The 13,463-nt window shown below is 39.5% G+C and overlaps 1 protein-coding gene across 3 annotated transcripts in view; it reads right to left on the bottom strand.

Moving 5' to 3' along the window:
• The window catches only part of LOC127866890 (serine/threonine-protein kinase SMG1-like), a 156,080-nt gene that overhangs the window by 6,853 nt on the left and 135,764 nt on the right, over nucleotides 1-13,463 (bottom strand). For all 3 annotated transcript variants that reach the window (XR_008043150.1, XR_008043151.1, XM_052407729.1), the window contains exons 62-68: nucleotides 12,855-12,980; nucleotides 11,199-11,297; nucleotides 9,535-9,719; nucleotides 3,651-3,739; nucleotides 3,261-3,389; nucleotides 2,348-2,398; nucleotides 976-1,082 (exon numbers count right to left, since the gene is read on the bottom strand). Coding sequence is in view for 1 of the 3 variants with exons in the window: in XM_052407729.1 (XP_052263689.1) it covers nucleotides 976-1,082; nucleotides 2,348-2,398; nucleotides 3,261-3,389; nucleotides 3,651-3,739; nucleotides 9,535-9,719; nucleotides 11,199-11,297; nucleotides 12,855-12,980 (786 nt within the window). In the remaining 2 variants the exon portion in view is untranslated. The remainder of the gene's footprint in view (nucleotides 1-975; nucleotides 1,083-2,347; nucleotides 2,399-3,260; nucleotides 3,390-3,650; nucleotides 3,740-9,534; nucleotides 9,720-11,198; nucleotides 11,298-12,854; nucleotides 12,981-13,463) is intronic.

Below are 13,463 nucleotides of genomic sequence, written 5' to 3'. Positions count from 1 at the left end.
AAAAAGAAATGTATGAACACAAATATTGGCGAGTTTTTGGAAGAATTCAAATACATTCAATTAAGGGATGGGGGTATTTTCATTTAACCTGCATAAATAACAGGGATGCCTGCATCCAGCACTATCCACATTTTATGAAAAGAACCAAGCAACAAGAAAAGTTAAATTAAGATTGACTGCGATATGCATAAAATATTTTCAGAAAATTGGTCAAAGTGAAACAAAAATTCCTGTGAATAATTGCCCTACTGCTGTCAGCATTTTGATCATCAGAATTATTTATTTATATTTTTCTGTGTCTTCTATGGTTTTTAATTAAAATTGAGCAAACAGTATATAACAAGCAAATTCGTTGAATTGATATCCCCCGCCATTATACTCCTGGACACAAGATATGGCTTCTGACACACAAAAAAAAGCATTTTTTGAAAATACAAAGGGCCATAACTCCATTATTTTTCTATGGTGTACAATGCCATTTGGTGTGCATCATCCACTTATCCATATATATACTCATACCAAGTTTCAATGAAATCTGCCAAAGCACTTCTAAGATATGGCTCCGGACACAAAAGTGCCGGACAGACGGACGGACGGAAGGATGGACAATGCCAAAATAATATCCCTCCGCCTATGGCGCGGGATAATCGATGGTTTTCACTGCTTTAAAAAGTCTTAATTTTTACACATGAGATGCATACATGATTTAATTGTGTATGCCATCTTGACTTGTGCGATGGCATACAAAATCCCTGTTTTGACATAATGCACATATGTATCTTAACCTTACGTGGTATAATACAAAAGATACAAGTAACTTTGAGCTTAACTGGCCTGACAGGGCCATAAAACAAAAACACAGTCTGCTCTTTGTTTTCCCAGATAACAAGATTCAGTGTTCAATTAAGCTGAGCTCCCGATGGAAGACTTGTCTGTATCAATACATTGGCCCATTATAACAAGTCTTAGTCGTACCTGCTCTTGCACAGAGAGACGCTTGTTCTGGTCCGGATCACGTCCGTCAAGTTTCATCTTGACCCTGCGCCACACGCCCACCGCGTAACTGTTCCGCTCCTGGATAGCTGAACACACAGACAGCAATCATATGCTAATGAGCCTCATTCTATGATAACTGGGCTTTATTAATGGGCGTGAAGAATATCCCCAGATTAGCCTGTGCAGTCTCAACACTTTCCATTTTTATGGATTTGTTTTCTTTAAAGGATGTCTCTTCTAAACAAAAGTTCAGTCTATGTTGTCCCTGACAGGCCTGCGTGAACTGCACAGGCTAATCTGGGAAGACACTTAACAAACATGCATTTTAATCTGATTATCACACAATGCATTTATATATATATATATATATATGCAAATGTAAGGAAATAGCTTACATCACAAAAAGAAAAAGGTGCTGCTAAAAGGGTCAAGATGGAAAGCTGGGCCAATCGGGAAACAATTTCTACTGATTTGCTTAATCCAAGAAATGTCCAAGTCTAATACCTATAATTAAGGGCTTTAAGAATACCGTCCTTTACCATGTGTAATACAAGGTTTTTAACACCCATTTCAATTCAAACAGCGTTAAAAATTAGCGTGTATTGATAAATTGATACAACACTATTCTTCTTGCTGAATTTGCCACACATAAAATAATGCAATCATTATTATTCATAATAGATACTAAGCCAGTTTTTCCATAATACAGAACCCATTTATTTTGCAAGTTCAAAAGACTGTTGTCAAAATACCGAAAGAAGTTTTGGAAGTAGTAAACAAAGCAGCAAAAATTTGTAGAGTAATTAAATGTTTGAATAAAGTATAAAAAATATGTCTTTGTGTTCTTGCACTTCGTAATTGCTTGAGTAATTTAAGATTCACAGTGACAATTAGTTAGGGACAATTTAATGTGAACATATACCACATTGATGGGTGTTTATAATTATTGAATATTCAACAGTGTTGTTTTAGCACCGTATTCGCAATACAAACAATGTATTATTTAAACCTGTAAAAGCAGGATTTTATATGAAAAGCAGCATGCAAATTATACCCAAATCAGTCAGTGGTGAAATCAACATTGTATTTTTGATAGGTTAAAGTTTTGATGTAAAGTACGTTATTCTTTTAATTTGCCATTGAAAAATTTCCCAAAAATATGTATTAATTTCATCAGATCTTTTTGTAGCAAATAAATCCAAATAGATCTGTTTCAAAATATAGTTTTGAAACGCAAAATAAATAACTATTAATTATAATCTTTAAAGGAGATTCTATAAACTTAACTAAAGAGCTAGGATTCCACCAAAAAATGAAAAGGGTTGTTTCATAATTGATAAACAATAGATACCTTTCCCAGTTTTAGGGTCCCTTGCTACTTTTTCTGACTTCTTTGCTGGTGCTTAAAGTAAACAAACAAATAACTATATAAGCAGTCAAAGGACACACTGAAAAACATGCAAAAACAGTACCTTGAACATGTTCAAGATTTTGAGGACTTAAATGGCTTTTTCTTTGACTGATTACATAACTTTAAGACTGGTTTTGGCAAAACTAGGGCTCAATAAATGTGCGTAAAGTGTTGTCCAAGGTTAGCCTTTGCAGTTCACACAGCTTGCACAGCCTTATCAGGGTTCACACAGCTTGCACAGCCTTATCAGGCACGACATTGCAGTTCATACAGCTTACACAGCCTTATCAGGGTTCACACAGCTTGCACAGCCTTATCAGGGTTCACACAGCTTGCACAGCTTTATCAGGTACGACATTGCAGTTCATACAGCTTACACAGCCTTATCAGGGTTCACACAGATTGCACAGCCTTATCAGGGTTCACACAGCTTTATCAGGTACGACATTTTCTGCTTTTATGAAATCTTCCGTTTAAAGGCGGTCTATTCTAAACAAAAATCAGGGACTGCACATGGTAATCAGAGACAACACTTCTCCACATGCAAACTTTTCCAGAACGTGCCTTCTTTTTTCATGTTAAGTCAAATACTGGGAAAATGGGGCTTAATTCATGTGTGTACATTGTTGTCCAAGATTAGCCTGTGCAGTTTATCAGGGACAAGACTTTCTACTTTAATCGTATTTTGAAAGTGTTGCCCTAATTAGCCTGTACAGACTGCACATAATAATTTAGGACTACACTTTACCCACATGCATTCAACCCCGTTTTCCCAAGGCAATGCTCTTATCAACCCTTATCTCTATGTCACTTCACACAACTGCCCTCTACAGGGGCTCATGATAACACCTACTGGAGACAGCTGGTTTGCCGACGTTGGTCTGTGGACTATTACTGGGTGGGGTATTGGTCTGGGCCGGGTGCATCGTTGATGAGCGACGCAGCCCTGCCTCTTCAGTACCTGATGCTGACTTCTTCACTGCTGTAAACACATCATTAAAACAGCATTACAAAACTATGCATACATACCATGATCCAGACAAGCACAATTTTGCAACCCATGCACTTGCACATTTTGAGTTAGATTCACATTCAGTTCTTATTTTTGAAGCTGTACAATTTTCTTGCTCCAAAGCATCAGTAACAGAACTAAAGTTTACTGAATCAGAAAGCTTGATCTGTTTCTTTTAATTTTGAGCAAAAAACTAAATATCTAAGAAGCGGAATAAGGTCTTGCACCTACCTGTTGCAAAGCTGAGTGGACTGCCACTGCGTTGGTCCTCGCCACTGCTAGGTAGAGGGGGCGCCAGGCTCACCAACTCGTCATAGATCCTGCAATGGACACATCATGGGAAAACCAGGCTTAATGCATGTGTGTAAAGTGTCATCCAGTCAGTACAGGCTTATCAGGAAAGATACTTTAGGCTTGACGTGTCTTTTCTTTAAGAATAGACTTTCTTTAAACAAAAATCTTTAAAAGTGGCAAGTGTGAACCTTGAGTAGCCTGTGCAGACTGAACAGACTAATCTGAAACATTACTGTTCACACATGCATTAAGCCTGGTTATTCTAGAGCACGACTCAGAGACATTACTGTTCACACATGCATTAAGCCTGGTTATTCTAGAGCACGACTCAGAGACATTACTGTTCACACATGCATTAAGCCTGGTTTTTCTAGAGCACGACTCATATTCATTTAACATGGACACAGCCTAGTAATCCATTCTCCAAGTATCCAAGAATGGAACGTAAGTGGTTCTACTATGAGAAAAAAGAGGGGAGAGAGGGGACCTTACTACCTGTATATTTGTCCATAAAAATCAATATGAGGCACATTCTAGAGGTATTGTTTTGACATACTGCTAAGATTTACTTTCACTTATTTCTATCCAAAACTTCAGCTGAGCATTTTTTTAAATCTATTTGCAGCCATTCTTTTAGCAGATGATCAGTTAGCCATTAACTTGTTAAACATAGCACCAAATATCTTGGTAAGAAAACTAGAGCTTTGTCACAGACGTGACGAATACCCCCACATGCCCCATTGACACATAATGTTTTGCATGTCGTCTTCACAAAAAACAGCGGACACCATGTTCAATTTTTAAAACGCACTAAGTGACCCCTTGACCAAGTTTTTGACCCAGAAAGGCCCATGTTCTAACTTGGCCTTAAGATCATCTCCATAAAACTTCTGACCAAGTTTGGTGAAGATCTGATGTAAACTACTTGAATTAAAGAGCGGACACCATGCTGAATGTTAAACAAGAGGACCTGAAAGGTCCAAAGTCGCTCACCTCAGATAACAAGATATTATTGGGACAAATCTTCTGACCAAGTTTCACGAAGATCGGAAAATAAATGTGGCCTCTAGAGTGTTAACAAGGTTTTACAATAGCCATATAAGGAAAAATGCCCCGCCCCCTGGCAGCCATGTTTTTCAACCAACCGGCATCATTTTTGAACTTGTCCAAGATATTATCAGGATAAATCTTCTGACCAAGTTTCATGAAGATCGGACAGTAAGTGTGGCCTCTAAGAGTGTTAACAAGATTTTACTATAGCCAAATTAGGAAAAATGCCCCGCCTCTTGGAAGCCATTTTTTTCAAGCAAACATAATTATTTTCGAACTCATCCAAGATACTATTGAGGCCAATCTTATGACCAAATTTCATGAAGATTTGACTATAAATGTGGCCTCTAGAGTGTTAACAAGGTTTAACTATAGCCATATATAGCCATATAAGGAAAAATGCCCCGCCCCTGGTGGCCATGTTTTTAAAGCAACCAAAACCATTTTCGAACTCATCCAAGATATCAGTACGACATATCTTCTGAGCAAGTTTCATGAAGATCGGAAAATAAATGTGGCCTCTAGAGTGTTAACAAGGTTTTAGTATAGCCATATAAAGAAAAATGCCCCGCCCCCTGGCGGCCATGTTTTTCAACCAACCGGCATCATTTTCGAACTCGTCCAAGATATTATTGGGATGAATCTTCTGACCAAGTTTTATGAAGATCAGACAATAAATGTGGCCTCTAGAGTGTTAACAAGATTTTGCTATAGCCATATATAGCCATATAAGGAAAAATGCCCTGCCCCTTGGCAGCCATGTTTTTCAAGCAAACGTAACCATTTTCGAACTCATCCAAGATATCAATGAAACCAATGTTCTGACCAAATTTTATGAAGATTGGACAAGAAATGAAGCCTCTAGAGTGTTAACAAGGTGATGCTATAGCCATATATGAAAAATGCCCTGCCTCCTGGCGGCCATGTTTTTCAACCAACTGGCATCATTTTCACACTCATCCAATATATTATTGGGAATAGTCTTCTGACCAAGTTTCATGAAGATCAGAAATAAATGTTGCCTCTAGAGTGTAAATAAGGTTTTACTGTAGCCACATGAAGATTGGACAATAAATGTGGCCACTAGAGAGTTAACAAGGCAAATGTTGACGCCGCACAACGGACAATGGACGACGGACAAAAAGCGATCACAAAAGCTCACCATGAGCACGTTGTGCTCAAGTGAGCTAAAAACGCACTAAGTGACCCCGTGACCTAGTTTTAGGCCCGGAATGGCCCATGTTCAAACTTGTCCTAGAGATCATTTAGATAAAACTTGTGACCAAGTTTGGTGAGGATTGGATGAAAACTACTTGAATTACAGAGCGGACAACATTGTGATGTTTAAAACGCACTAAACGACCCCGTGACCTTGTTTTTGACCCGGCATGATCCATATTCATACCTGCCCTAGACATTATCAAGATAAAACTTCTGACCAATTTTGGTGAAGATTGGATAAAAACTACTTGAATTAGAGAGCTGACAACATGGTGAGGTTAAAAAACACTAAGTGACCCAGTGACCTAGTTTTTGACCCGGCATGGCCCATGTTCGAACTTGACCTACACATCATCTAGTTACAACTTCTGACCAAGTGTGGTGAAGATCGGATTTAAACTACTTGAAATAGAGAGCGGACACCATGCTCAATGTGTAAAACGTAAAGTGACCCTGTGATTTAGTTTTTGATCTGGCATGGCCCATGTTCGAACTTGGCCTTCAGATCATCTAGATAAAACTTCTGACCAAGTTTGGTGAAGATCGGATGATAACTACTTGAACAAGAGCACCGCCTTGCGGGTGCAGACCGCTCATCTATTTTCTTTTTAAAGGTGAAGGGACTCTCAATTTCAATCACAAAGGAGGGAGGGGTGGAGTGAAGAGGGGTGTATAGTGTGGGGTGTGGACATTTCTTACATTATCTTCCAAAAATGCGGAAAAAAAAATGCAAAACAAAAAACAAAATTTCGGGGGTGGGGGGGGTGGGGGGAGGGGATTCTTGGGTGCGATGGTTGGACGGTATTTCAAAAATAAAATAATAACAAGGGCTGTTTGTAAAACATGCATGCCCCCCATATGGGCTGTCCGTTGTAGTGGCCATTGTGTGAATACGATTTTTGTCACTATGACCTTGACCTTTGACCTAGTGACCTGAAAATCAATAGGGGTCATCTGCGGGTCACGATCAATGTACCTATGAAGTGTCATGATCCTAGGCCAAAGCGTTCTTGAGATATCATCCGAAAATCATTTTACTATTTCGGGTCACCGTGACCTTGACCTTTGACCTAGTGACCTCAAAATCAATAGGGGTCATCTGCGAGTCATGATCAATCTACCCATGAAGTTTCATGATCCTAGGCGTATGCGTTCTTGAGTTATCATCCGGAAACCATTTTACTATTTCGGGTCACCGTGACCTTGACCTTTGACCTAGTGACCTCAAAATCAATAGGGGTCATCTGCAAGTCATGATCAATCTACCCATGAAGTTTCATGATCCTAGGCATATGCGTTCTTGAGTTATCATTCAAAAACCATTTTACTATTTCTGGTCACCGTGACCTTGACCTTTGACCTAGTATCCTCAAAATCAATATGGGTCATCTGCGAGTCATGATCAATGTACCTATGAAGTTTCATGATCCTAGGCCCAAGCGTTCTTGAGTTATCGTCTGACAACCACCTGGTGGACGGACAGACAGACCGACGGACCGACAGACAGACCGACATGAGCAAAGCAATATACCCCCTCTTCTTCGAAGGGGGGGCATAAAAATAAATATTTGTGTTTTTTAACTGTTTCAAAAAAAAAAAAATGGGGGGGGGGTGGGGTGGGGGGGGGGTATAGTGTGAGGGTGTGGTTGTCATTTGTGAGATGATCTTAAAAAAAAAAAAAAAAAAAAAAAAATTAAGGGGGGGGAGGGTGATGGGGGGGGGGGGGGGGAGGGCAGGGGGGATGGTTTGGGTGGAGTCCATTGTGGTATGTCAGGTAAGAGTAGGTTTGTCAAAGTATCAATCAAATCTAATCAAAAATAAAGAAGTTATGGCAATTTTAGCAAAATTTAATAATTTGACCTTAAGAGTCAAGGTCATTCAAAGGTCAAGGTAAAGTTCAACTTGCCAGGTACAGTAACCTCATGATAATATGAAAGTATTTGAAGTTTGAAAGCAATAGCCTTGATACTTAAGAAGTAAGGTGGACACAAAATTTAACCATATATTCAAAGCTACTAAGTCAAAAAAGGGCCATAATTCCGTAAAAATGACAACCAGAGTTATGCAACTTGTCCTTTTACTGTACCCTTATGATAGTTTGCGAGTGTTCCAAGTATGAAAGCAATATCTATGATACTTTAGGGGTAAAGTGGACCAAAACACAAAACTTAACCAAATTTTCAATTTTCTAAGTATAAAGGGCACATAATTCTGTCAAAATGCCAGTCAGAGTTACATAACTTTGCCTGCACAGTCCCATTATGATAGTTAGTGTTGCAAGTATGAAAGCAATAGCTTTGATACTTAAGGAATAAAATGGACCTAATCACAAAACTTAACCAAAATTTTCAATTTTCTTAGTATAAAAAGGGCACATAATTCTGTCAAAATGCATGCCAGAGTTATCTAACTTTGCCTGCCCAGTCCCCTCACGATAGTAAGTAAGTGTACCAAGTTTGAATGCAATAGCATTGATACTTTCTGAGAAAAGTGGACCTTAACGCAAAACTTAACCGGACGCCGACGCCAAGGTGATGACAATAGCTCATAATTTAAAAAAAATAAATAGATCACCTAAAAACGCACTAAGTGACCCTGTGACCTAGTTTTTGACCCGGCAAGGCCCATGTTCGAACTTGGCCTTAAAATCACCTAGATACAACTTCTGACCAAGTTTGGTGAAGATCGGATGAAAACTACTTGAATTAGAGAGCAGACAACATGCTGAATGTTTAAAACGCACTAAGTGACCCCGTGACCTAGTTTTTGACCCGGCAAGGCCCATGTTCGAACTTGGCCTAGACATCATGTAGATACAACTTCTGACCAAGTTTGGTGAAGATCGGATGAAAACTACTTGAATTAGAGAGCAGACACTTAATACAGACCGACAGACAGACCGACTGACAGACAGACCGACAGACAAGTTCACTCCTATATACCCCCCTAAACTTCGTTTGTGGGGGTATAACAACCTACTGCTATAGACGTATGACTGAACTCAGTATAAAAGGTGAATCCAGCCCAAACATATTTCTCTTCTACTGTAGCATTTACATCCCAGGTGATGAAACTGTATCAAATATTGCTCAACTGTTATCAGGAAGGCTAACATGGCCATCTTTGGCATCATGACATTACATAACTTCAGAACATACTTTTACTAATGTTACAATATGAAACTATTACACAAATATATAATTCATAAATGTATATGAAAGTTTTAGTATTTCTACTATATACAGAGCCATTTTGGTGTCATGACCACTTCAAACCCAACTCACTGTGTAGTCTGCTCTGCCAAACCAGCCAGCAGCTGGCATGTCTCTGCCATGCTTTTTGCATGTGCTAAAACTATCGTCCCAAATAAGCCTTCGCAGTCCCGCATAGGCTAATCAGGGAAAACATGATCTGCCTAGACTAGATTTTTGTTTGGGAAAGACTTCAACTGAGCAAATAATTTTATAAAAGGGGAAAGTTTCTTCCGTGTTTAGCCTGAATGGACTGCAGACTAATCTGGGTCGATACTTTAAGTACAACCATTACTCACAGTGGTATCTGCTCTGCCAGACTAGCCAGCAGCTGCCGTGTCTCTGCCATGCTGTCTGCTGTGAACTCCTCACTGACCATCAGTTTGAGCCCCAACACGAGGTTCTCAGAGAACTTCTTGTGCATGTTCAGGTAGTCACGGATACCGCCTGCAATCACCTGCTCTCCCTGCTCAGTCTCCTCTTGCTGCAATACAGGCAGATTGGTTTGGTTATCTTCTTTTTATATTTAAACAACTATTAAGCCTTGCTTTGAAAAAAATGGGGCTTCATGCATGTGCATAAAGTGTTGTCCCAGTTTTGCCCCTGCAGGGAGAACACTTGCCGTCTACACTGGATTTCGGTTTTGAAGAGACCTCATTTCAACTAAAAATTCCATAAAAGCGGAAAGTGTGCAAACTGCACAGGGTAATCTTGGACAACACTTAGTGCACATGCATTAAGTCCAATTTTCCCAGAAGCAGTTCAATTGTTTTCAGTCACCCTCATTTCTTAAAATGAACAAAAGCTTTGTTGGAAACGTGATTTATACCACCATACTGCTTTGTCAGCTATATATAAGGGACGGTATCTCGGGAACATATGGATCATTGGGCCTGAACAAGTGTCTTGCACAACTCCAGTTCATGAAGATAACATATTTTAGTTTCAATTACAATGCTTGAGAAAAGTGGAAGAAGTTTGTTCCACAAACTTATAACTTTGTTATGTGAAAACATCAACCAACTGACCAACATAAGGACTCTAATATACCCCTCCCTGAGAGGGACTAAATAAATTGTCATTTGTTTCAGATGCACCCTAATAGACTGGTTGCAAATGCATCAAACACTCTGCCTTTCTCATAACAGTTTTACTTTCCGCCTAAACTGGATTTTTGCTAAGAAGAGACTATCTTTAAACAAAAAATACATTACAAGCGTAAAGTGTCGTCCCTTATTAGCTTGTGCGGACTGCACAGTCTAATCTGGGACGACACTTAACACAGATGCATTAAACCCCTTTTTCACAGAGCATGGCTCATATTAATAGTTCAACTGCCGTATGAACTGCACCACTGTATTTATACCACTCCTCTGTAAACGACAATGGATGCATGTAAAGGTGCCTCCCCTTCTTAGCAATTTAACATTTGTTTAGTGATGCATAATCAAATGGCGAGAGCTAGAAAAATGCACATTCTAATGAGACTCAGGGAAAGTGAAAGTGCAAGCAGATGAATAAACAATTGAAATGTTTTTGATTGATAACAACAAGATACCAAGATCACTGGTAAAACTGTGTTCTGACAGCGAATGGAAAATGGATCACAAATTATTATTATTATTAACAGCATTTAGGAGTGCAATAGAAATACCACCTACATAGCGATACCGTAAGAATACTGATGTTGACTATATTTTGAACACCAAACATTACAAAATGTATCTTAAATTATTCTAATGTATAATTTAAATAATGTTCATTCTCTTTGGACCTGCCCTTTCCAGCATCATACTATAACTTTAAATCTTGCAGATAGATTTTTACCTAACAAGTGCTTTCTGAAAGTTTGGTACTGATGCTTAAGAGTTACACAAGAGTTCAAAGAAGGCGTTCATTCAAGTATACAACAAACATATTACCAGTCCCCTACTCATGTTAATATAGCTACAAATAGGCAAACCTTAGCTAGAGACTTGAGAATGGTGCGGATGTCAGACATCAGCTTATGATGGGTCTGTATAACGGACTTGATGGTGTCAACTTCTGCCTGAATTCCATCCTGTAAACACAGACACAAGGAATGATCATTACATAAAAGCAATTTTATGTAAAATGCACACATAAATATGTTTCTTATAATGTTAAAAATGTCATCTTCAAAAGTACCATAAAGGCTAGCTTCTAAATAGATACTTATGCTCTTTTGAAAATCAATTAGGGCAAATGTATAAGATACTTTTCCTCAACATCATTGTTTTACTGGCTCCTTCCAATCCTAATGATATCACATAAACAGACAATGGGAGAATATCTGAGCCATAACCATACAAACATTAACTTCTACAGATATTGAATACATCAACATTTACTTTGACAGAAATCACACAGTTTTTTCAAAGACATTTTCTATTCCAGCGCTTTAAATCTATAAAACCAAATAATGACCACCATTGCATTGTGAATGTTGTTTCAAGCAATTTTTACTATAGCACAAAAATCCTACCCTTGCATTGTTGATGCTGTTTTAAGATATTTCAAGCTATTTCTACCCTAGCACCAGACACCTACCCTTGCAAAATTGACGCTGTTTCAAGCTATTTCTACCCTAGCACCAGACACCTACCCTTGCATCATTGACGCTGTTTCAAGCTAATTCTACCCTAGCACCGGACACCTACCCATGCATCGTCGATCCTGTTTAAAGATATTTCTACCCTAGCACCCGACACCTTCCCTTGCATCGTCGATGCTGTTTCAAGCTATTTCTAACCCTAGCACCCAATCATCTTCCCTTGCATCGTCGATGCTGTTTCAAGCTATTTCTACCCTAGCACCCGACACCTTCCCTTGCATCGTTGATGCTGTTTCAAGCTATTTCTACCCTAGCACCCAACACCTACCCTTGCATCATTGACGCTGTTTCAAGCTATTTCTACCCTAGCACCGGACACCTACCCTTGCATTGTCGATCCTGTTTCAAGATATTTCTACCCTAGCATCCGACACCTTCCCTTGCATCGTCGATGCTGTTTCAAGCTATTTCTACCCTAGCACCGGAGACCTTACCCTTGCATCATTGAAGCTGTTTCAAGCTATTTCTACCCTAGCACCGGACACCTACCCTTGCATCATTGACGCCATTTCAAGCTATTTCTACCCTAGCACCGGACACCTACCCTTGCATCGTTGATCCTGTTTCAAGATATTTCTACCCTAGCACCGGACACCTACCCTTGCATCGTCATTGCTGTTTCAATCTATTTCTACCCTAGCACCTGACACCTTCCCTTGCATTGTCGATGCTGTTTCTAGCTATTTCTACCCTAGCATTCGACACCTTCACTTGCATCGTCGATGATGTTTCAAGCTATTTCTACCCTAGCACCGGACACCTACCCTTGCATCGTCAATGCTGTTTCAAGCTATTTCTACCCTAGCACCGGACACCTACCCTTGCATCATCGATCCTGTATCAAGATATTTCTACCCTAGCACCAGACACCTACCCTTGCATCATCGATCCTGTTTCAAGATATTTCTACCCTAGCAACCGACACCTACCCTTGCATCGTCGATGCTGTTTCAAGCTATTTCTACCCTAGCCCCCTACACCTACCCTTGCATCATCGATGCTGTTTTTCAGCGCCAACATCTTCTTGTCTGCCTCCTTGAGCCTCTGTGTGACCTCCTTGTGTGCGCCAACCAGCCACGCCCCGTCTGTCTGCTCTCCATCACTCAGTGGCTGCAGGGGGGCGGGAACAGTGGGGGTTAGTGAATGGGCAAGCTGACAAGTATGGCATGATCAACAAGGCATTAAATGCAATTTTAACTTTCAACATGTACAGCTTAGTGTCCGAAGTGTACACTTTGTGGGAAAACTTGACTTAAATCTGCCTTGACTAGATTTTCATTTAAAAGAAACTTCGTCCCTGACTTTACAGGATAATCTGGGACAGGGGTTTTTCTAGCCATTTTGGGAAAAGGAGCAAAAGTGGTATTTTTTAAATCCATAAAATGGCAAATGTGGGAATTTTTATCGACAACATAGGCCTATCAGGAATTGTCCTGGCCATTTTGGGCAAACATGCAATTCGCATGAAGAGTTATTGTTATATACTTTTTTAAATGTGTATGCAATAAATTTGAGATATAATAATCATTAGAGACTTTTTTTATATAAAAAAATTGGAATTTCTTTTAGAAATTTCGGTTTGGGATTGGGTTC

Source organism: Dreissena polymorpha, chromosome 2 (genome assembly GCF_020536995.1).
Source record: "Dreissena polymorpha isolate Duluth1 chromosome 2, UMN_Dpol_1.0, whole genome shotgun sequence".
Lineage (NCBI taxonomy): Eukaryota > Metazoa > Mollusca > Bivalvia > Myida > Dreissenidae > Dreissena > Dreissena polymorpha.
Note: the sequence above shows the minus strand (reverse complement) of the source record. Positions and strands in the feature narration are given on the sequence as shown.